Source organism: Nycticebus coucang, chromosome 11 (genome assembly GCF_027406575.1).
Source record: "Nycticebus coucang isolate mNycCou1 chromosome 11, mNycCou1.pri, whole genome shotgun sequence".
Taxonomy (NCBI): Eukaryota; Metazoa; Chordata; class Mammalia; order Primates; family Lorisidae; genus Nycticebus; species Nycticebus coucang.
In genome coordinates, this window is record NC_069790.1 from 101,752,439 (window position 1) to 101,777,189 (window position 24,751).

Consider the following 24,751-nt stretch of genomic DNA (forward strand, 5'->3'; position numbering starts at 1 on the left):
ACTGTATACATTCACTTTCTCCTTTGAGTTGATTTTAAAGGAGATAAAGAGAGAAGGTGGAGAAGTCCAGAATTAGTAATAATATCTTCTATTTATTATTTACTATGTGTCTGGCACCATGGTAAGGACTGACTTCATTTCATCCTTATAGCAATCTTAAGAGATCAAATAACTTGTCCAAGATCACACAGTCAGTATGCAGCAGAGCCAGAATTTAAATTCCCTTCTGTCTATAAAACTATATTACTTTCTATTTTGTTTTCAACTTGAGGGAAATTACAACCAAGAATTTCTATTTTTCTCCCTGTGATGATAAGGGAAAAATACTTTTCTAATATGATACACATAGAAGTGATGCACAGACCCGTAAAATGTGGACTATCTGCTATTGAAACATGCAAAAAGGAAAGAACGGGTAAAACTCTTATTACCATCTATGCCCTGGTATTTCACTTCTGAAAGATTGTATAGCAAAGGGCTTGGGATTGGCCATAGATTAAAATTTTGAGAGTTTCTGACAAAAACTAAATAGAAAGGAGTTTGTTTTTAAGCAAATGTGTGTTGAATAAAATATAAGTTGACTACTAACAAAATTTTTAAATCCAAGTATTGAGACAGGATTACTTTTCTTTTCTCCAGGATGCATTGACCATAATTTACAACTATATTCTAGCACTAATTTGGAAACTCTTTGAGTTTAATGAAAAAGAAAGAATTATCTAAATGTCGAATTTTTTTATAAACAAAAATGAAACAAACCATCAAGCAAAATAGTCCACAGCCAGCAGACCAAAAATTTGTGGGATACTCTGTAAGATCTATGATTTAAAAAGAAATGAACTCCTGGGTGGCACCTGTGGCTCAAAAGAGTAGGGCACTGGCCACATATACCGGAGGTGGTGGGTTCAAACCCAGCCCCCGGCCAAAAACTGCAAAAAAAGAAAAAGAAAAGAAAGAAATGAACTCCTTAGTGAAGAGAGTTGAGAAAGCCTTTCCTTCTTCCTCTCTTGTGGAAATGTTTTGTTGTTGTTGTTTTCCTGTACTATATGTAATTTCAATATTGCTGCTTTGTATATTTTGGTAATTGTAAAATTTACTTATTGGATTGTGTTAAGACTGCTACCTGGGATTTGACGCACCTTGTTATTTTATCAGTTATCAAAAATGAACTTGAGGAAGTGGGAAGAGCTAGTATTCTCAATTGAGAAGAGCTTGATTATTCTATGGATTGAGCATTTCAGTTCTCTCCGAAATTAAGTCATAAAGTAATGATATCCGGCATAACTTAAAAAATGGAAAGTTGGGAAGAAGTACAATGGGGGAAGAATTTTGAAACAAGGTGAGATGGCTACCAGAAAAAAACTGACAAAGTGCAGAGTCTCTCAAGACAATGCCTGAAGCTACAGGGCCACATTAAGACGGGGGCCAGGAAAAAAAAAAAAAAGACTTGGGCCAGATACTAGTTTAGAACAAGAGCATATAAAACTAGCTTTATTTGAGAGTACAGTCAGGTTAATTACTGGCTAGTGGATACACTTCACACAAATCTAACTAGAGAGAAAAACAGACCAGGAAATAAAGTGAAGCTACTAGGAAATGCAACTAGAGAAAACTCACAAAAGGATAAAAGAGGAAATCAGACATTAATAAGCCAGATGGCCTAGAGCTCAAAGGAGAAATGTTGGAGGCCTAAAAGGAAAGTGCCTTCCTATTCAAGGATTTATGGATCCAGGGTGGCTAGAGAACAGAAGTTGAGGTCCACTTAGGGCCAGAGGGAATAACCTGGGATTCAGACCCAGCAGTGGTGCCAACTTGAATCTACCTCGTGCTAGAGTCTGAGTAGCCTGGTCTACCACCCAACACAGATAAGATTGGGCAGGGGCTCCCAGGAACCAACATGTAAGAAGGGAATTAGGAGAAGGACTAAAAGAAAGCAGGTTAAGCCCGCGATGTGAATGAATGATGACCAGGGATAACTTTATTAGTACCTTTATGATTTCTTTTAACTCTGTAACTTCCCCAATATTTGTTAATTATGTTAAACTCTGTTTTCCTGTACTTACTAGTAATAAAACTTGTGCAAAACATAAATGTGATGTGTGTGCTTATTTCTGTGAAAACAAGGTAACAGTTGTGAGTTTTCTACAGTGAATATGGGAAGAGGAACTCAGGTAGGAAAATGGGGGAAAGAAATCAAGTTATAACAAACACTTGACATCCACAAGTGATAGGTCACAAGACCTTTCCAAATCTCCAAATTTGTAAGTACTACTATTAACATAAGCAGTCGGCTCTCTTTTAGGGTCTATCCCCCCCTCCCCAAAGACTGCTTATATGTCGAACAGAGCCCTTTCTCAAATGTGGAAACACATGGTTGGCTAAGCCATTCATTAAGCTGAGATATAATACTCTCAAGACACCAGCCTATGCCACATGATCTTCAAAATGATGTATTTTAAAATATCTTCTTCATAGAAGACCTTACATACATTGTTCCAACAAAAAGCCTAAGTTCCTTTTCAGGCTACCACTGTACACATTCACCTTCTTTCAGATTGAATGTCAAGCAAATTTCACTCAGAGGCCTAGTTTTAAAATTAATATTTCTGCAGCACTAACCAGTTTTAAAAATACACCCCTGCACACAATCATTATTATTACATTAAATTCTAGAAAATAACCACAATCTTAAACCCTGAACATTTGCACATACATTTGAAGAGCTCAGAGGTAATACATCCTTAATCATGTATCTACTCCCTTCTGTGGCTTAGTACCTGCTGTAGGGCCATCATCAGGCAAACGAACGAGAGTGTAACATATTCCTGGCTGGTTATAAGGAAGGCTGGGGGCTGGGATAGAACACAGCACTTCATGGGAATCCGATGGCTCCATTTGCACTGTTACTTTCTCCAGTAGCTGGTCATTGAGAGTATTGGTACAGTCAAACTGAAAACAGCAAATGAAAAAGTTGTGAAGGATAAAAAAACGTTTTCAAGTAAGTTGTTCCTTCCCACTCTTAATCCAAACCTGTAGTTCTCCTAAGATTTTTCCGTAGGCAACAAAGATAGCCTTACTCTTGAGGTCTTTTTGTTTGTGTTACTCATCATTTTTTTTCTCTTTTCTGAAATTGCTCTACCAAAGAAGATGGCAAAAGTCTTCTGTCAAATCTAATCTCTTTGAAACCACTTAATTTACTCTGATGTTGAATGACCATTTTTAAAAATAAGTTATACTTTGTCGTCCAACTTCTTCAGAAATTTCAGTTTTATGTCTTTTTAGATTGTAACCATCAAAAGTTACCCATCATACGAAGGGATCTCTATAGCTCTGGTGATAGGAAAGAAAACCAGAAATTCTGCCAAATTAATTCTCTATTAAAAAACAAACAAACAAACAAAAAAAGAAAAAAGAAAAAAACTAGAGACGGCACCTGTGGCTCAAGGAGTAGGGCGCCAGCCCCATACACTGGAGGTGGCAGGTTCAAACCTGGCCCCAGCCAAAAACTGAAAAAGAAAACAAAAAAACCCTAGAATCACAAGCTAAAGGTAAACTGATACTTGTCCCAAAGCATATATTAGTTTATACTAAGTCCCTACAGGAGCCAAGGACACTTATCTCACCTGAAACACAATGTGATTGGTAAAAATGTGCTTGATACATCTAACAAAATATTCTGTCTCTGCTTCTGTAAGTTGAACAGGCTCAGAAGACTTGAACAAGGATCCTAGGGTCATAAACTCAGGAATGGCAGCCAATTGTTCTATCAAGAAAAAAGAAAAGAAACATATGATAAAGATAAAGACTTTACTCTGGATGCCTAAAATGTTTTAATTTCTAATAGTGAAATACGTAATAAGTCCCCAAGCTTTTGTGAAAATTATTTCACAAAATAATTTAAGCAAGTAAGCAACTTTTGTAAGCAAGTTTATATACTGAATTACAAAAAGTAAAAAAAAAACAAAACCTAAATTCCTAATCTTTTAGAATTTGAGTTTCCTATTAACCAATAAGATACAGATAAGAACAATCCCAGTTGTTGCAGTTGCAACTGGAATTTGGAAAGTTCCATGGACTTGGGTAGACTTAGCAAATATAAACTATGATCTTTAGCCATACAAATATTTCCTGTACTGATAATTAGTCAAACTGATAAAAGTAGTAGACTTTATTACATTTACAATGTCTAGGGGAAAGATCACTCTTCCTACCATCACATCCTCATACCTTGGAAAATTTCTTGCCTGGAAGGAGCCAATTTCTCTGGCTTAGTAGCCACAAGTGTGATTTCTACAAAGACAGATAAGAGAAATTAAGTGAGCTTCCCTCCCACTAGCAAGCTAACAATGCACACAGAAAGAAATGAAGGCAGAAACTTCTAGTTAGATATATAATGAGCTACTGTCAAACCACACCAATAGGCTCTCTGTCACTTTGGTGGTAGGCACTCAAATTAAAATTTAGTGAACATATACTGTATAATAATAAAGCAAGCCTAAAAATACAGAATTTGCTTTGAATAAACAAGCATGTATAAAAAATCACTCAGAAAAGGAAGAATATTTCATAAAACAATCTTGGACAAGAGTTTCACTCTGTTACCCCCTGGTGCAGAGTGCCATGGTGTCATAGGCTCAGCAAACTCAAACTCTTGGGCTCAAGAGATCCTCCTGCCTCAGCCTCCTGAGTAGCTTGAACAATAGCCTTCTGAGTAGCTGGGACTACTAGCCCACCACGATGCCTAACTAGTTTTTCTTTCTTTTTTTTTTTTTTCAGTAAAGACAGGGTCTTGCTCTTGCTCAGGCTGGTCTCAAACTCCTGAGCTCAGGCAGTCCACCAGCCTTGGCATCCCAGAGTGCAAAAGTCCACTGTGCCCGGCCTTTATAAAACAAATCTTCTCATGATTGAAATAGGAAAAATCACTTATATGGTATCAACAGAAAAACTGAAAATGCTGAAAATTAAGCACAAGTTCTTTTATTCCCTTGCTTTGTGCTCTAACCATTAAAGACTTTATTTTATTCCTTTTTTCTTTTTTTGAGTTTTAAAGATACATATTTGTTGGGAATATTTTTATGATCCTATCCCATGCATTTTTCTAAGACAAACCTCCAACAGCAAAATTAAGTAACTTAGAAATTACCAACTTCAGAAATTAAAATACGAGGTGGCAGCCCTATTAGTGCCCTGAAATAAACAGTGGCACCTAATTACAGATGCAACAAAACTGTAGATAAAAAAAAAAAAAAAGAAAAGAAAAAGCTTTCATCTGGGGACACATTTTATTTTCTTGCTTCTATGCAAAAACTAGCATATTAAAAAAACTCCTATAGAAATATCATGTATCTTGTATCTAAAAGATTTAGAAGGACTGATGATTAAATAAATATTAGAGAAAATTGTATAATTTTTTCTAGTTTTCCGTATTTTTTTAGTTTTACAAAACTATTTGTTCATCGAAAAACTGATAGTTGTTAACTGCTCCCATTACCCGCTTTCTGTTCAAAGACAGGAGCCATTGCAAGAGGAACTGATTTCATGTCAAAGGGTTTTTCTGAAGGTTCCAGTGTGTACTGGTGTAAAGCTTTTTCCATCCCTGGTACAGAGACTGTCAGACCTGTATAACACAGAGAAATCTCAGCATTATAACTTCTTGCCAATCCAATGATCCAGACAGGCCCAGATTTGTAATATTTATCTAAGCTTTCTGAAGGAAGAGAAAAATATAACCACAAACTTTATAGCCTAAGTAATCAAACATTCTTCTTAGTAAAACATCACAAGAATGGAGTAAGTAAGAATCCAATGTACTCTATTCTAACACGAAGGCAGTAGATGAACTAATACAAGGCGGGATAGGGGAATGGGCAAGTGGGGAGGGGGAATGGGGTCATGGTGTATGGCACACCTCTTGGGGACAGGACACAATTGTAAGAGGGACTTTATCTAACAGATGCAATCAGTATAACATAATTCTTTGTACCCTCGATGAATCTCAAACAATAAAAAATAATAATAAATAAAAACAAAAAATGAGATCTATTATATAAAACTTCCTTATAAAAATAAATTGACATCTCATTCAAGCAAACATGGAAGCAGAGCATAACAATTTTTTTTTTTTGAGTCAGAGTCTCAAGCTGTCGCCCTGGGTAGAGTGCCGTAGCATCACAGCTCACAGCAACCTCAAACTCTTGGGCTTAAGTGATTCTCTTGCCTCAGCCTCCCAAGTAGCTGGAACTGCAGGCGTCCGCCACAACACCCAGCTATTTTTTGGTTGTAGCTGTCATTGTTGTTTGGCAGGCCCAGGCTGGATTCAAACCCACCAGCTCTAGTGTATGTGGCTGGCACCCTAGCCACTTGAGCTACAGGTGCCGAACCAATAATTTTTAACAAAATGTAAATACTTCCCAGTAAAGAAAGGAACTTAGCCATTTGGGAACAATGACAGTGTAAGAAAAGGGAAAAAAGGTAAACCCATCCAAGACAGAGTTCATGGAGAACCAGAAATAAGCAATACTCTGGAATCTCATATGCTTTTTTTTTTTTAGAGACAAGAGTCTGACTTTATTGCCCTCGGTAGAGTGCTGTAGTGTCACAGCTCACAGCAACCTCCAGCTCTTGGGCTTAGGTGATTCTCCTGCCTCAGCCTCCCAAGTAGCTGGGACTACAGGCGCCCACCAGAATGCCCAGTTATTATTTTGTTGCAGTTTGGTCGGGGCTGGGTTTGAACCCTCCACCGTCAGTATATGGGGCCGGCGCCCTACTCACTGAGCCATAGGTACCACCCAAGGGATCACATATGCTTTAAGAAATATATTATTATAGATTATTGTACAGGAATTGACATTATCAAATTTAGAAAATATCCTATGAACACAGGTTTCCCCAGAAATAGGACTGCATTCAAAGATAAAAACCAAGCATTTGCCTAGTGAAGTTAGCTGATATGCAAACCATCATGAAATAATGCTTCTGAGACACCATTTGGAGAACAAAAGTATATCTGTCTATATTCTTGGCTCTCACTGACCATTGAAGATATATGTAGCATTCAGTGCCATCTGCCTCTGTTGCAGCACATTTAAATAGAAGGTAGCTCTGTCCCGCACCTCATCATCGGTATCCATCATACACCTGTCCAGAGGAAACAGAATAAGCACCTCACAGTACCCCAAAGATTTCCCCATAGCTTTACCATCAAACCTAAAGGATATAGTTCAGGTCATTTTGGTACCACCTTTGTAAAAGAGTTCAACAGCAGTGAACAGTGGCTCCTAAAGTGTCCACAGATCTTAGGTACAATTAGGAATGACTAAAGACATATTGTTATTGTGAATCAGAAGCATTATATAAGTTGGCATTAAAAATAACTAGGAAGAGGCCTCTCTGCCTACTTCCTTGGCAATGGAGGCCTGTTTGCTGTCTATGGTGAATGTATCCTGTAAGCTTTCTTACTCTGAAAGTCTTTCTCTTCTTCAAAATACTTTGTTTTATACTTGCCTTAAAAAGTAAGACTATAACTAGGAAGAACACAATAAATAGCAGAGTCTATTCTTGCATCTGTAAACTGCGTGACCTTGATGAGTACTTAACATGCCTCCACAATTAAGAAATGGGAATATGATACTTTCCAAGGATACTAAAAAGATAAATAGCATTCAGAATCCAGGCATTGTTATTACTCAAACGGAAATTTGTTTGATTTAAACCAGCCAACCTTTGGCTTGTAATTTATCTGCTTCAATTACAAGATGCAATCCTCATCAAATAGGGAGTTATGGAGACCATGAATAGCTACCCTGTTTCCCCGAAAATGAGACAGTGTCTTTATTTTAAGACACTTTATTTTAAGGTGTGCTCCCAAAGATGCGCTAGGTCTTATTTTCAGGGGACATCTTATCTTTCCTGTAAGTAGGTCTTATTTTCGGGAAAACAGGGTAGTATTTTCAACTCTGCATAGTGAATTGCCTAAGATCTTTTTTAAGTTAGCTCCTATTGTACAAATTGAGATATATGTATAATATTTAAGTCATTTTCTCAAAATTAAATTAAGAGAAATATAAAGTCAAATGTTACATGTATGTAGCACATACATAATTACTAGAAAGAGAAAGAAAATGCTATTTGCCCCTGACTTACTCCATCAGCAGCTCTATCTTATCTTAGGTCCTGTAGTGCAACCAATATGGCACAATAAAGATTTTGCTATTTAACCATATAGAATTCTCATTTTAAAAATAAAAGACACTCTTTTGCTTACCTTTGTAAGAGTACAAGAATGCTTGGGAGAAGACTCTCATTCTGAGCTCCAAATTTAGCCAAAGCACTCACAGCAGCTATAATGAAGAAAAAACAGTATAAATATTGGTTACTCAGAATTAAGCAATAATCATTTTTTTAAAAATTAGAGAAGTTAAAAAAAATTACAGAAGTTTCCCCATGTTCAGTGGAGATAAACTCTTTTGTTTTATTGAGTGGCTCTGGTCTTATTTCTTTCACACATTTAAGCATAAATAGAATTCTAGAGTACCCAAAAAAATCTGAATAGGAAAATCGTCCATGAAGTAAGGGAAAAGAATCATATAGGTTTTATAAGTCATTATCTTCAACCTGCCACAACCCCTTATACTATATCATACTGATGTGATTAAGTTCTAATCTTAAGCATAAAAAGAAATTCTATTATTAAAATCCCTTGGATTCAACAAAGATTCGCTGCTCACCAAACTTTAGTCAGGAATTGTGCTAGGTGCTAGAGGTAGATAAAAGACAAGGTCCCTGATCTCAGGAGTTACACTTTAGTGGGAAAGACAGATAAGAGATAATTATAATTTAGTAAGTCCACGGTAGAACTGTAACATATCCAGGATGCTATCTGAGAACAGAAAAAGGAACTAAAGTCTGAAGTGGTCATAGAGAAGTAAGACAAGGAGTTGACATTTACTACTTAAGCTAAAATTTGAAGAACAAGTAGAATGAGCTCGAGAGAAAAGGCAGGAAAAGAGTAACAGAGGCAACGAGAATAACAAGTACAAATGCCCTCTGCCTAGAGGAGAGACACAGTGTCGTACTGAGCACAGTTCAGCAAGACTGAACACAGCACCCACGCTAGACAGCAAGAAAAGACTAGAGATAAAGCAAAAACAGGGTGTTTTTTAACTTCAGACTTACTAAAGGATAAATGGGAGACATTTATCAATTGGAAAGACCATTTTTTAGCAGAGTGTGGAGTATAAACTGGATATGTGTGAGTCTAGAAACAGTCTAGTTAGGAATCTTAAATGGATAAAAGCCTAAATAAGTACCCCTGAAAATATAAAAGACTGAATAAATATTAAGGGGGCAGAATTGACAGCACCTTACTTAAGAACAGATGGGAAGGCGGCGCCTGTGGCTCAGTGAGTAGGGCGCCGGCCCCATATACCAAGGGTGGAGGGTTCAAACCCAGCCCCGGCCAAACTGCAACAAAAAAATAGCCGGGCGTTGTGGTGGGCGCCTGTAGTCCCAGCTGCTCGGGAGGCTGAGGCAGGAGAATCACGTAAGCCCAAGAGCTGGAGATTGCTGTGAGCCATGTGACGCCACGGCACTCTACCAAGCGCAGTAAAGTGAGACTCTGTCTCTACAAAAAAAAAAGAACAGATGGGAGGTGTAAAAGTTTCTATCTTTACAACTGAGTGGATGATACAGGTGAAGATTTCATTTTGGGTTAGTTTGAATTTCAGGTTGAATGTGAAGTACCTTAGGTAGTTGACATACAAGTTCAGGAAGGAATATGACTGGATTATCACAACCTATCAGTAGACCTCTGAGAGCTAGGAAGAATGTGTACATTGAGGAGACAAAACCCTACAGAGAAATAATATTTTAAGGAATGAGTCTTGGAAAAGAAACTATAAATAAAAGTGAGGAGTGATGGAAAAATGCACACTATCATGGAAACCAAGGGTAGAAGGTTTTTCAAGTGTTTAGTCAACAATACATGAAACTGACAAAGCAGTAAACAAAGAACATTAATGTCTGACTTGATTTCCCAATTAATTTGTAAGTAATTTTTTATAAAAACGGTGTCAGAGGATTTTTAAGGAGACAGCTAGATTATATTGAGTTGAAGAGAAAATGGAAAATGAATTCATGCTGGCAGCTAATAATGGCTACTTTAAGTTTATCTCAGAGGGGAAGAAAGGTAAAGTCAGCAGGTAGTGAGAGATGAAGGCTAAGAGGAAGATTTACATTTTTAACAGGAGAAATTTGGACCTGTTCATACACAAAGGGGAAAGAAAGATTATAGAGGAAAGAATCACTTAAAAATATATAGACACACATACATACAAATTCTACAGTCATACATGTATGTATGGCTGTAACTCTGAAAAAACAGATGATCCATCACAGTATTCCTATCATACTGAAAGGCAAGGGTTGTCTCTAACATAAGGCAAAAATGAGGATAGAAACTGGAATACAAAGAAAGAGCTATACACCTGAGTTCTAGTATGCTCTGAGATTCTACCATTCTAACAGATCTTGCAACTTCATTTTCCAAATTCATTACCACCCTCTTGAGTTGTACATTTCAAAAGATCAGCAGTTCTTTTGATACATCACTATCCATGTCCCAATGACTCACCAGCTCTGACAGCTTCATTCTCCAGGACGACCCTGTTAAAAATAAAGCGGATATACTTGGAGGGGACAGGTGTTCTGGGGCCCTCTTTGCCCAACAAGTGTAAAATCTTAGTAGCCAGAACAGTGTGTTCACAGTCTTCAATGAATTCACAAAGGTGGGCTAGACCTGCTTCTTTACTCTCAGGGTTCTCTTCCACAATGCTGATTATGCAGTCCACAATGGCCCGCTTATATTCAAAGCCTCCCTGGCAAAAGAGAAGATAAAACTGCCATTCACTCTAAGGACATTTTTTGGAGAAAAGCTTCAAGACTCATGCTTATAATATTCAAATTTCATTTCCTGCCCTTTATGAAAGAACAAGTATTTTTTCCTCCAAGTAGGAAAGCAAAGCAATAGCATGTTTAGTATTAAGACAGGAACCAGACTTATGTACACACTGATATGATAAAGAAGTCAAAGCTTAAAACACAATGCTATTTAATGGCAATCATTAAAGAAAAGCAATTTTGTATGATTAAAAAGTAGTCTACCTACATCATCTCGGAGCATGTTAGAGAGGAAGGTCATCATGACGCTGTGCTTTCGAGGGTATTTCTGACATAGAGCACTAATAGCCTGTACAACCACAACCTGTAGAAAAACAAACAGAAGATTCACCTTTATCATCACTATGTAACACTACTCGCAGGAAACAAACTCAGGACATTCATCTTTATAACTTCAGTTACTAAGCATGCTTTCCCTCTTATTTACAACAAGCTAAGACAATAATGGTTCTTTGTGAAAGTAAGCAAGGAGACTTCAAAGAAAAAAGCAATGCAAAATGGAGTTCATTCAAGACATCCCATCTCTCCGCCTCAAACAAATAGGCACACACACATTTTATTTTATCTTTGTTTGTTTTTGCAGTTGTCACTGTTGTTTAGCTGGCCTGGGCCAGGTTCAAATCCACCAGCCTCAGTGCAGATGGCCAGCGCCACAACCATTGTGCTACGGGCGCTGAGACCATCACATACACATTTTAAAGTGAACTGTAAAGGCAAAAAGCTTGAACACATTGATTTCCATAGGAGAAATAGAGAAAGTTATCAAGGAACTACTTCACAAAATGGTTTCTAGGGGAATTTTACTATAACATTAAAGACTAGTGTCAAGGAATGTGAAGGGTTTGAGATTTTACCCTATTAACAAGTTAATCTGCCACATTTCATGGGTGCTGTTAGAACACATGAGACTCCTGGCTAGTAGAACACATAAGATTCCTGGCTTAGAGATGAAGAAAAGACAATTAACACATTGACTGTCACACTAGAAAAAAAATTTTTTTCCTTGGGGCCATGGTGTTTTATTAGGTCAAGAGATATGGAAGCTTTATACGCTTCATGAGGCGCCAGGCTCAAAACTAGCTAAGTTAAATAACACTCACGCAGTAGTAAATGTGTTAATTACTCAGTGCAATAGCAGTAGCTAGAATATCACCATTTGGGGGTCAGTTTCTTGAACCCCAATACCAACAGGGCAGTGCAAAGAGAGCCAGATAATACCTTGACCCACAGCAGGTTACATTATGGGATAAGAGCCTTGAGGTATAGAAACTGAGTATTTTACAATGGGCGGTGAGCATCCCTTCCCTTTGTTCTGAAGGAAAACATTATATTGGACAGTAAGCATGGTTGCTTTGTTCCCATGGGAGTGCTATTTGCATTTTCAAGGGCTGTAATTACAGAAATCTGTCCTTAACTTTAGAGGAAGACATCTCTATCTTCTAAGGCTCAAAGATATCTTGTATATACCAAGGGAATAAAGTTGGGATGGTAGGAAACAAAAGGTAGTTAGTGTCTAACTTGTAAGATGTGCAGAAATGCAAAGAGACTCATGGAGAAATGAGAACTACCAACAATCGGATAAACCCAAATCTATGTATATAGAAAATGTCCATAATCTTTCTATGAAGTAATGATACTTATACCTAACAGTGTAAAGATGGTATATATGCACAGAAAGAAAAAGTAAAGACTGAAATCATTTATAAATATTGATATGAAAATCTAAGTAATATGTTAGCTAACAGAATCTAATACCAATATTACATTAAGGAAATAACACACCATGATGAAATGTAAGTAAGGTTCAGTATTAGAAAACTGATTAATAGAATTTGTCATATTAATGGAGAAAAATTATGATTATATCCAAAATGCTGAAAACCTTTAATAAACTCTAAAACCCCTTCCTAATAAAAATTCTTAAAAAAAGAATATATATATATATATATATATAATTATGTTTTGGAAATATCTATCTCAATTCTAATGCCAGCATGTTACTTAACAGGAAACCCTGACAGGCATGCTCATTAAGGTCAGAAATAATGCCAGGATGCTACTATCTCTGCTTTTATTTTACATTATTCTGGAAATATTAGCCAATGCAATTAGATAAGAGAAAATAATTAGAGGAACAGGAATTGGAAAAGACAAGACACAAAACTGTATTTTCAGATGACAAAAGATAGTATACCTGAAAACCCAGAGAATCAATAAAACTAACTCAGTAGTGCAGCAAGGTAGCAGGATATAAAATTAACATACAAAACCAACAATATTCATATATATGAATAATAATTAGTTAGAAGATATAACAGATTAAAAAACATTTATACTAGCCTGAGCAACATAGTTGCAACCCTGCCTCTACAAAAAATACAAAAATTAGCTGGGCCTGGTGGCATGCACCTGTAGTTCCAGCTACTCGAGAGGCTGAGGCAAGAGGACTACTTTGAGTCCAGGAGTCTGAGGATGTAGTCAGCTATGTGCATTTCTGTCAGGCATACACTGAAGGACTGCAGTTGCTGGGTTGTGGGATATGCCTATGTTCAGCTTTTGCTGATACTGCTAAACAGTTTTCCAAAGTGTCTGTACTAACTTAAATTCCCATCTGCAGTGTATGAATGTTTTGGTTATCCACATCTTCACCAACACTTGGTACTCACAACTTTTCCATTTCAGCTTTTCCGGTGAGCAACTGCCATTATGGTTTTAATTGTATTTCCTTAATGATTGTAAATTTTTCATATATTCATGGCCACCTGTATATCTTTTTTTACAGAGGATCTGTTGTTAGACTTAGGACGTTTTTTATTATTTGTTGTCTTCTTTTTCATCTGTAGGAATTCTTTATAAATTCTCAAATTGAGCCTTTTAAGGCTCAGCTCACATGTACTGCAAACATTTCCCATGCTGTGGCTTGCCTTTTCATGTCTTTTGGTAAGTGGGAGTTCCTTAACCAGGTCCAATTTATGAAAATTATTTTGTGTCTTATTTTTAAAATATTTTTCTTATTCCAGGTCATGATGATGTTCTCCTATGTTTTCTAATAAAACATTTATTGTTTTTCTTTTTCATATTGAGATATGCAATCCACTTGGAATGGATCTCTGTGTATGATGTGAGGTAGGGGTTAAGATCATGTTTTTACCATGTAGATATCCAACTGATGAAATTCTATACTGTTTTAATAACATTATCTTCACTAACATAATCAATACCTGAACTCAAAAATGTCCAAAAAGGCAGATAATAAAAACAGGGAAGGAGGGCAGTCTTGACCAGACCCTCTGTAAAAAGGAATATAAATATAGAAATGTTAAACAGGAGAGAAAGAAGCACAATGCTACACTTAGTGAGAAATGCGTTTGCACTTAGAAACCCTGAGTTTTGATCTCAAGTCTGCTGCCAATTCACTATGTTGTTTTGGGTAAGTCAGTCATCTTTCAATGCTATAGTTTCCTCAACCTACAAAAAAGAAACAAAAGAGCAATAGTAGTCATTCTTGCTGAAGGATTGAAGAGAGCAGTAAGTATCTACAAATCATTACATAGATTCACTTTGGTAATTTTTTGGTAATAAGATAGTTGATGTAACTTCAACTTAGGATGCCTCCCTGACTACTCAAACTTGCTTCCCAACAATATCTATTTCATTTCTTTATGTCCTTCCTAAACGACCATGCACGTTTACACCAAAGTTATCTTGAGAAGACTCTAGAGAATGGGAAAACATTTCAAAAAAAACTTTAGAGGGCTAAAGGCAGCATATCCAGTGACACTGATAGTGTTGACAACCCACTATTATAAAATTCCATACAGTGAGACATAGAAAACAAGAATTTTTAAAATTACAGAAAATCATAGACAATGTTCAATGGCATACTTACTGTTTCACAACTGGGTGAGGATTTATTTTATAAGGTTAAGAAACCAGGCAAATTGGTGATATAGGAAAAGATATTGCCAATTATAGAAAAGTTTAGTTTAACCACTTAAAATGATTTTATTCTGTTTTTTACTTTTTTCTTATGACATATTTCATACTATTTATTATATGTATATATTTAGCAAATGATTATAAAAACAAAAGCCTGTGTAATTACCATACAATTTTTTTTTTTTTTTTCTGTAGAGACAGAGTCTCACTGTACCGCCCTTGGGTAGAGTGCCATGGCGTCACACAGCTCACAGCAACCTCTAACTCTTGGGCTTACGCGATTCTCTTGCCTCAGCCTCCCGAGCAGCTGGGACTACAGGCGCCCGCCACAACACCTGGCTATTTTTTTGTTGTTGCAGTTCGGCCCAGGCCGGGTTTGAACCCTCCACCCTCAGTATATGGGGCCAGCGCCTTACCGACTGAGCCACAGGTGCTGCCCTTACCATACAATTTTTTAAAAGATTATTTCTATTATCTGAAAATCCCCATCGCTTTCTTCCCTGAGATGATCACTCTCCTAAATATCTACCATTTTCTTGCTTTTCTTCAGTTTACCATACCATATGTACATATCTTCATACAATATCCATTGTTTAATTCTTTAGTATTTATGTAAATATAATCATGTTGTACTATTATCACAATCAATTGCAATCTTCGGCAACCTGCTCAATGTGACATTTATAAAATTTAATGTATATGATTGAAATGATCTCCTGATTTCAAAAATGAAATTGCAAGATTTTTAAAAAAAATAATATACACACATCTTTAAATTTACTAGCTGATATTGGATTGCTTTCAGAAGTAGTTATATAGAGGGATATATAAAGATTTCCATTGCTTCACATTTCACCAACAATTTTTTTTTGTGCTATAAACTTTTCAATTTTCTAAAACTGAAGTCAGTAAACTATAGCCTGATCTTATCTGTATCTTTTATTGTGTATAGCCAGAGACCTAAGAAGGGTTTCAACTTCTTTCTTTTTTTGAGACAGGGTTTTGCTCTGTCACCCTGGTTAGAATGCTGTGGCACTATCATAGCTCACTGCAACCTCAAACTCCTGAGTTCAAGTGATCCTTCTGCAACTGTCTCTCAAATAGCTGGGACCACCGGCATGTGCCACCATACCTGACTAATGTTTTCTATTTTTAGTAAAGATGTGGTCTCACTGTTGCTCAGGTTGATCTTTTTTTTTTTTTTCAGATGGAGTCTCACTGTGTTGTCCTCGGTAGAGTGCCGTGGCGTCACAGCTCACAGCAACTTTAAACTCTTGGGCTCAAGTAATTCTCTTGCCTCAGCCTCCCAAGTAGCTGGGTCTACCGGCACCTGCCACAACACCTGGCTATTTTTTGTTGCAGTTGTCATTGTTGTTTAGCTGGCCCAGGCCAGCTTTGAATCCGCCACCCTCAGTGTATGTGGCTGGCGACATAACCACTGTGCTACAGGCGCCAAGCCACTCAGGTTGGTCTTAAATTCCTGACCTCAAGCAATCCTGCCTTGGCCTCCCAGAGTGCTAGAATTACAGGCATGAGCCACCACGCCAGTCTTAAATATTTACTTTATGGCCCTTTAAAGAAAAAGTTTGCCAATTTTGGCTCTAAAACATTACCCTTAGCGAAATCACTTTCCCCATCATTCCAGTGTATTTTACAAATGTTTGCAAAAATGACCTTCATAACCTCTCAAGGCAAGGTTCTCTGAAGATTTCAAAATGTCCACTAAAACATATGACTGAATTTTTTTTCAAGTCCAGGTATATACCAAGTAACAAGTAAATAGGGTCCAGTTATACTATTTGGTTAGGTGTCAAGTAAGAACAAAACAATAAAATCTGTCTACTTTTATTTTATAACTGAAATTTATCGCTCCTTTTATACCTGACACGCTCTTACCAGTTCTATTCAATATTGTACAAGAACTATTATTTTTAAAAAGGCAAGAATAAGAAAGGAAAGGCATTTAGATTTGGAAATAAAGAAGTAAAACTATCTCTACTCACAGATAATGTAATTATTTATATAGATAAACCCAAGGAATGCATAAAACAACTATTAGACCCAATAAAGGAATTCAGCAAAGTCATAGGATATCAAGTTAATACAGAAACGTTATTTTTAAAGTATCTTTTTATATGCTAGCAGTAAACAATAAAATATAAATTTTAGTAAAATGGTACGGTATCAGCAAGCATGAAATATTCAAATATAAATTCAACAAAATATGTCCAAGATGTTTAGAATAAACACTACAAAATATTGCTCAGGGAAACTAAACAGCTAAACAAAGGGAGAGGTATAGCATATTCTCGAATTGGAAGAATACGGTTAATATGTCAGTTCTCCTCACTTTGATTTATAGATTCAACATCATCCCAATCATAATCCTAGCAGGCTTTGTTTTACAGCAATTTATAAACTGATTCTAAAATTTATCTGGTAATGCAAAGGAATTGGAATATTAAAAAAGAAAAAGTTGGAAGACCACACTACTTGACATTTAGGAGGTACCATAAAGCTACATTCATCAATATAGTGTTGTACTGGCGATGGATTAACAAAAGGATCAGTGTAACATGGTAAGGGGCCCAGAAATATACCTGCAATTACATGGTTATTTGCTTTTCAGACGAAAATGCCAAAGCACTCCAACGGGAAAAGAGAAGTCTTTCCAACAAATTATGCTGGAATAACTGGACAGCAGCATGGTAAAAGCAATGTATTTACCATGCAAACATTAATTCAAGCTGCATCACAGACCAAAATATAAAACTAGAACTATAAAGCATTTAGAACAAAACATAAGAAAATATCTTTATTTCTTGGAATTAGATAAAGATTATTTAGATAAAGCACAGCAATGATGGGACAGAAAAAAACTGCTAAATCGGACTTCATAAAAATTAAAAAACTCCTGCTCCTCAAAAATCACTGTTAAGTAAATAAATAGGCCACAGACTGGGAGAAAACCTGGTCATGTTTAAACTCTTACCTTGAACTCATCTGAGATTTCAGACACAAAAGAAGATATCTGCTTCATCAGCCTGTCCACACTGCTCTCACTTCCTGTTTTGAGGAGTGTAGTAATGGCTAGGGTAGCAATGCTTCTGTTTGAGTCCGTGATCAAATTTTCTAAATCCAGATTGCATGCAGTAACAGCAGAGGGGTGCTTCATTGCCACCTTGTGGAAGGGCAAGAAAAAAAATCAAAATAAATTGCTTTTGATAAAGGCCAGAACTTAGACGTTAATTAAGATAAGGCAATACAAAGGGTACAGTACAAATTAAAAGTAACTGTTTCAAGGAGAAATGTTTCCCAATGCTAAGGTATGATATATCTTTTGATAAACGATTAATTCCCACAGTATAACATAGTACTCTCTTTTGTTAGACTCCTATAAACTTCGTAAGAATTATCACAGCCTGTTTTTTATTGTAGTTGGCCTGTATTTCCTTATAGCGCGTGTGTCCATGTATGTTTGCTCTACTACATGTTAGCATCTCTGAGAACAGGGTCTAGCATGGTAAACAATGTTTAGCACATACTATTAAGAACTTATTGCTTAGAAAATACCTGTGCATTTAAACATGTAAACTCCAAATTGGATTACTCATGGTCACTTAAGCAGGTCTGTCATTCTATGCTTTTCTGCTCTGGTTGATGTTCTACCTCTCTGCCTATCCCAGTGTTCGTACAGAATTTCTTACCTAAATTCTGAAAACAGTCTGCAAAGCAAAGTTATTGGCATCAAAATTCATTTAACAGCAAAATATTACCCCCCAAGATATAAGTGCAACCACTTTAAGACTTAATTTATCTCAGAGGTCTTAATGATGGGTTGTTGCTCCAGACATACTGGGGTTAGTACATAAGAGTAACACCATATCACCTTTTTTAAATTCACAGAAAAGTAAATTATGAGACATATGCAGCATCTGACCCCAAGATTACATATGAAGGATTATGGACCTATATCAACTCTTTAAAATACAATGTGTGTCAGGAGCAATGGCTCACACCTGTAATCCTAGCACTCTGAGAGGCTGAGGCAGGTGGACTGCTTGAGCTCATGAGTTTGAGATCAGCCTAAGGAAGAGTGAGACCCTGTTTCTTCTAAAAATAGAGAAGATGAGGCAAGAGGATCACTTCCCCGAAGAGCTGGAGGTTTCTGTGAGCTATGATGACGCCATGGCACTCTACCCAGGCTGACAGCTTAAGACTCTGTCCCCCACAAAAAGTAAATAAATAACATAAAATACAATGTGAATTGTTCTTTTTTTTTTTTTTAATGTTCAGGATAATTTTTATTTCATTCAATTCTTTTTCTTTTCTATCCATAAATTTATTTATTATTATTTTTTATTGTTTGGGATTCATTGACAGTACAAAGAATTATGTTACACTGATTACATTTGTTAGGTAAAGTCCATCCTATAGTTGTGTCCTGCCCCCAAGAATGTGCATTGTTCTATAATGCATCCTCCCGTGGCGGTTCTCTATTGTTCTACAACACATTCTCCCATGGCTGCTCTCTTCTCTCACTGTTCATATAATTGATTTGTGATCAGATAGTACCTTATGAGAAGTGCGCCACTACACTAAAATTTTATCTAAAAGTTTTACTATATTTCCATACTGTATCCTCTGACATACACTGTCCAGTAGTCACATGTTATTACTCAAAATTTGAAAGGTGGCTAATCCAAATTAAGATAGGCTACAAATATAAAATATATACTAGATGTTGAAAACTTGAGCTATGTCAAAATACCTCTTAATAATAGTGATTACATGTTGAGATGATGCTTTATATATATTAGGGTAAAAAATATATTATCAAAATTAATTTTACCTTAACAATTTTTAATGTGGTTAACTGTAAAATTTAAAATTACGTATGTGAACACAATTATAAGAGGGACTTTACCTAACAAATGCAGTTAAGTGTAACCTATGAATTGCAAACAATAAAAAATAAAATAAAGTAAAATTATGTATGTGACTCACACTGGGCCTCCAGTGGACGGTGCTGTTGTAGATAGCACTGTGTAAGTGAACTTTCCTCAGTGATAGAAATGGTTCAGTATCGCACTGTCCAATATGATAGGTACTAATCATATGGTTATGAGCACAAGAAGTATGACTAGTACCACCAACGAACTGAATTTTTAATTTAATTTTAATCAATTTAAATTGAAATAGCCACTTCTGGCAAACAGAAAGCATATTGAACAGTATATAAAATGCTTAGAAGTCAGAAATGAAGGTTGTAATCTTGACCTAAATAATCATAAAAATAGCCATTCTTAAGGACACTTCACAATAGACATGAAGCTCATGAATCCTATATACTAATCCTGGAGAGAAAGCCAAATGCTTCGCATTTAATATTTCTCAATCAAACACAGTATATACGTACACTATATATACACACATGAAATACAGCTGTTGATGTAAGTCAGTAGTTAGCGAAGGGACACCTACCTTGTTCAAGGTCCTCACAGCTGCATATCTCAAGGCTGGCTTAGGAGAACTACAGAAAAGTTGAAGAACTTAAAAAAAAAAAAGACAAATATTGCTCATTTCCTCATATCTCATATAGCTGAAAATATAGTACACAGTGAATCATATTCAAAATATGCATAAGGAAATATAATCACAGCATCAAAGATTCACATGAAAAGTATATCCTCAGAAAATAAAAAAAGCATTTTTTGTTCAGTTATGAAAACTAAATTAGTAGGAAACAAAGTTTGCTCTTTATTTTCTGAATTGGGATACTCACTAATATTTGAATTTAAATGGTAGAAGAAATAGTGACAGAAGAGCAAATGGGCTTTTCAATCATTAAGGAAAACTGAAGACCTTATTTGTCTACTAACTAAAATTTTTTTATAAGTTTTATATGGGGAAATAGAAACTTCAAAAATGCAAGTAATACAGTAAAGAAGAACTAAAGCTACATAAAAGGTATCAGAATGCAAAGCCTGTATGTACAGAGCTAAAGTTCAAAAATTATTCTTAGTACCTGTTCTGTAGGCCCACGAAATGTAAAACAAAAATTTAAAAACATAAAACAAAAGTCAGCCATCAAATATACAACTATACAACTAACCTGAAACAGCAGGTGCCAACTCTCTTGCAGTACAATTAGGAAGATGGATAATAGCTGAAGCAGCTTCATAAATAACCATTTCATGTTTATTTCGCAAGCAGCTTTCGATGAAATCAAAGAGTGGACTTTCATGGCTGCCAATAAATATATATGTATGTGTGTATATATATATATATGTAGGGCATTATTTAGATATCAAATAAAAAGGCAATAAGCAAGGAGTTAAGGGCACAAACAGATTGAGAAGCACTTTTGAATGGCAGATGAAAGACCTCTGCAAATTTACTACTCCAAAAAGCAATTGAGTACAATTGTCAAAAACTGACTCAAAATCACTTTTTTAGAACTCTAAAAATTAGTCAAGGACTTATAATAATTACATGAGGATTCTTCAAGGAAAACAGCTGAATCTTGATAAGAATGGCGAAACTTTTGTGTTTTAACTGACACTATTCCCAATTTCCATTCTCCTTTTCCCAGTTCCATGTTAGGCTGGAAAACCAGCAGTCTTAAAACCATAGCAGCTGTGAACACCAGCAGCCTAGCAGTGAAAGCCTCATCCCCATAGAACTGTCACTATTTGACCTGCTTGATGCTCCCCAGAAAAGCCATTCACATGCTAATCTTTATTTCACTTGACTCAGAGCTCATTCAGGGAGGAAACCCTTGTCCCCAGGGACTCTGTCCAAAAATATCAGTGGCAATTGGTTAATAATGTAGCTGCCAGAAGCAGAAATGCTAGCAGGGACAAACAAGAAGGGGAAGGTGGAGAGGGAGGGGAGGCAGGGAAGAGGAAGGGCAGAGGGAGGGTGATTGGTGGGATTACACCTGCGGTGCATCTTACAAGTGTACATGTGAAACTTACTAAAGGTAGGATATACTTGTCTTAATACAATAACTAAGAAAATGCCAGGAAGGCTATGTTAACCAGTGTGATGAAAATGTGTCAAACTGAAAAACACTATTAGCTCAGTCTGGCTCAGCGGCTCAGACTGGGGCTCTAGACAACGGCCAAAGTTCTCTGCACTCCCGCTCAGGCCCTCCCCAAGGGAGTTCAACTCAGTGCCAAGTCCATGGACACCAAAACAGTTCGCAGGGCTTAGAGATCCATTAAGAATCAAGACTGATGGGAGCAAGATGGCAGCCGAGTAACAGCTTCCTTGCATCTGGGCACCGTGAGTCTGGGGAGATAGGACTCCAGGCATCTCTGGCTGGTGGGATCTGCCTATCATCACCCCTGAGAGGATACAGGGAGTCAGCGAGAGACTTCTGGACCCCAAGAGGAGGACTAAAACAGTGGAAAACCGGCAAGTGGTCGCGTGTGTTCAATCCGTCTAAACCCGCCTGCAACTTCCACAGGCACGAGAACTTAAAGAGCAAGAAGAAGTGAAAGGAAAATTAGGGCAAGGAAACAGATAAAAGAAATCACCCATGAGGAAGAATCAGCAGAAAACTCCAAGAAACATGAAGAACCAGTCCAGAACAACCTCTCCAAGGGACCATGAGGTAGCTACTGCAGAGGATTCCACCTATACAGAAATGTTAGGAGTGACAGAAAGGGAATTTAGAATACACATGTTGAAAACAATGAAAGAAATGATGGAAACAATGAAGGAAACTGCTAATAAAGTGGAAAATAACCAAAAGGAAATCTAAAAACAGAATCAAATAAGAGATGAACGATATGAAGAATATAAAAAGGATATAGCAGAGCTGAAGGAAATGAAACAGTCAATTAGGGAACTTAAGGATGCAATGGAAAGTATCAGCAACAGGTTAGACCATGCTGAAGAAAGAATTTCAGAGGTAGAAGACAAAGTTTTTGAGATAACTCAGATAGTAAAAGAGACAGAAAAGAAGAGAGAGAAAGCAGAACGTTCACTGTCAGAATTATGGGACTTTATGAAGTGTTCCAACATACGAGTTATAGGAATTCCAGAAGGGAAAGAAGAATGCCACAGAGGAATGGAAGCCATACTAGAGAATATTATAAAAGAAAATTTCCCAAACATCACCAAAGATTCTGACACACTGCTTTCAGAGGGATATCGGACCCCAGGTCGCCTCAACTCTAACCGAGCTTCTCCAAGACACATTGTGATGAACCTGTCCAAAGTCAAGACAAAAGAAAAGATTCTGCAAGCTGCCAGGAGTGAGCGCCAGTTGACCTACAGGGGCAAATCCATCAGAGTGACCGCAGACTTCTCTAATGAAACTTTCCAAGCAAGAAGACAATGGTCCTCTACCTTTAATCTACTTAAACAGAACAATTTCCAGCCCAGAATTCTGTACCCTGCTAAGCTAAGCTTCAAAATTGACAGAGAAATCAAATCATTTACGGATATACAAACATTGAGGAAATTCACCACAACAAGACCAGCTCTACAGGAAATACTTCAACCTGTTCTACACACTGACCACCACAATGGATCAGCAGCAAAGTAAGAACTCAGAAATTAAAGGACAGAACCTAACCTCCACACTGATGCAAAAGATAAAACTAAGCAATGGACTCTCACAAAATACGACGAATAGAACACTACCACACTTATCAATTATCTCAATAAATGTTAATGGCTTGAATTCCCCACTGAAGAGACATAGATTGGTTGACTGGATTAAAAAACACAAGCCATCCATTTGCTGTCTGCAAGAAACACACCTGGCTTCAAATGACAAATTAAAGCTCCGAGTCAAGGGTTGGAAGACAATTTTTCAGGCAAATGGAATTCAAAAGAAAAGAGGAGTTGCAATCTTATTTTCAGATACATGTGGATTTAAAGCAACTAAAGTCAAAAAAGACAAAGATGGTCACTTTATATTGGTCAAGGGAAAAATAAAACAAGAAGACATTTCAATTCTAAATATCTATGCACCCAATTTAAATGCTCCCAGATTCTTTAAACAGACCTTACTCAGTCTAAGCAATATGATATCTGATAATACCATCATAACAGGGGACCTTAACACTCCTCTTACAGAGCTGGACAGATCCTCTAAACAGAAATTAAACAAGGATATAAGAGACTTAAATGAGACCCTAGAACAACTATGCTTGATAGACGCATATAGAACACCCCATCCCAAAGATAAAGAATACACATTCTTCTCATCACCCCATGGAACGTTTTCCAAAATTGATCATATCCTGGGACACAAAACAAATATCAACAGAATCAAAAGAATTGAAATTTTACCTTGTATCTTCTCAGACCATAAGGCACTAAGGGTGGAACTCAACTCTAACAAAAATGCTCGACCCCACCCAAAGGCATGGAAACTAAACAATCTTCTGTTGAATAACAGATGGGTACAGGAAGAAATAAAACAGGAAATCATTAACTTCCTTGGGCATAACAACAATGAAGACACTAGCTACCAAAACCTGTGGGATACTGCAAAAGCAGTTTTGAGAGGAAAATTCATCGCTTTAGATGCCTACATTCGAAAAACAGAAAGAGAGCGCATCAACAATCTCACAAGAGATCTTATGGAATTGGAAAAAGAAGAACAATCTAAGCCTAAACTCAGTAGAAGAAAAGAAATATCCAAAATCAAATCAGAGATCAATGAAATTGAAAACAAAAGAATCATTCAGAAAATTAATGAAACAAGGAGTTGGTTTTTTGAAAAAATAAATAAAATAGATAAACCATTGGCCAGACTAACGAGGAATAGAAAAGTAAAATCTCTAGTAACCTCAATCAGAAATGATAAAGGGGAAATAACAACTGATCCCAC

General features: G+C 36.7%; 1 protein-coding gene across 2 annotated transcripts in view; it reads right to left on the reverse strand.

Annotated features, from left to right (window-relative positions):
* The window catches only part of COPG2 (COPI coat complex subunit gamma 2), a 195,203-nt gene that overhangs the window by 70,162 nt on the left and 100,290 nt on the right, over positions 1-24,751 (reverse strand). The window contains exons 10-20 of one of the 2 annotated variants that reach the window (XM_053554025.1): positions 21,011-21,144; positions 20,380-20,447; positions 17,888-18,076; positions 11,165-11,260; positions 10,631-10,874; positions 8,264-8,339; positions 7,034-7,137; positions 5,492-5,617; positions 4,228-4,290; positions 3,624-3,763; positions 2,778-2,949 (exon numbers count right to left, since the gene is read on the reverse strand). In XM_053554025.1, coding sequence (XP_053410000.1) covers positions 2,778-2,949; positions 3,624-3,763; positions 4,228-4,290; positions 5,492-5,617; positions 7,034-7,137; positions 8,264-8,339; positions 10,631-10,874; positions 11,165-11,260; positions 17,888-18,076; positions 20,380-20,447; positions 21,011-21,144 — 1,412 coding nt within the window. The remainder of the gene's footprint in view (positions 1-2,777; positions 2,950-3,623; positions 3,764-4,227; positions 4,291-5,491; positions 5,618-7,033; positions 7,138-8,263; positions 8,340-10,630; positions 10,875-11,164; positions 11,261-17,887; positions 18,077-20,379; positions 20,448-21,010; positions 21,145-24,751) is intronic. The other variant, XM_053554026.1, reaches the window with a different exon arrangement.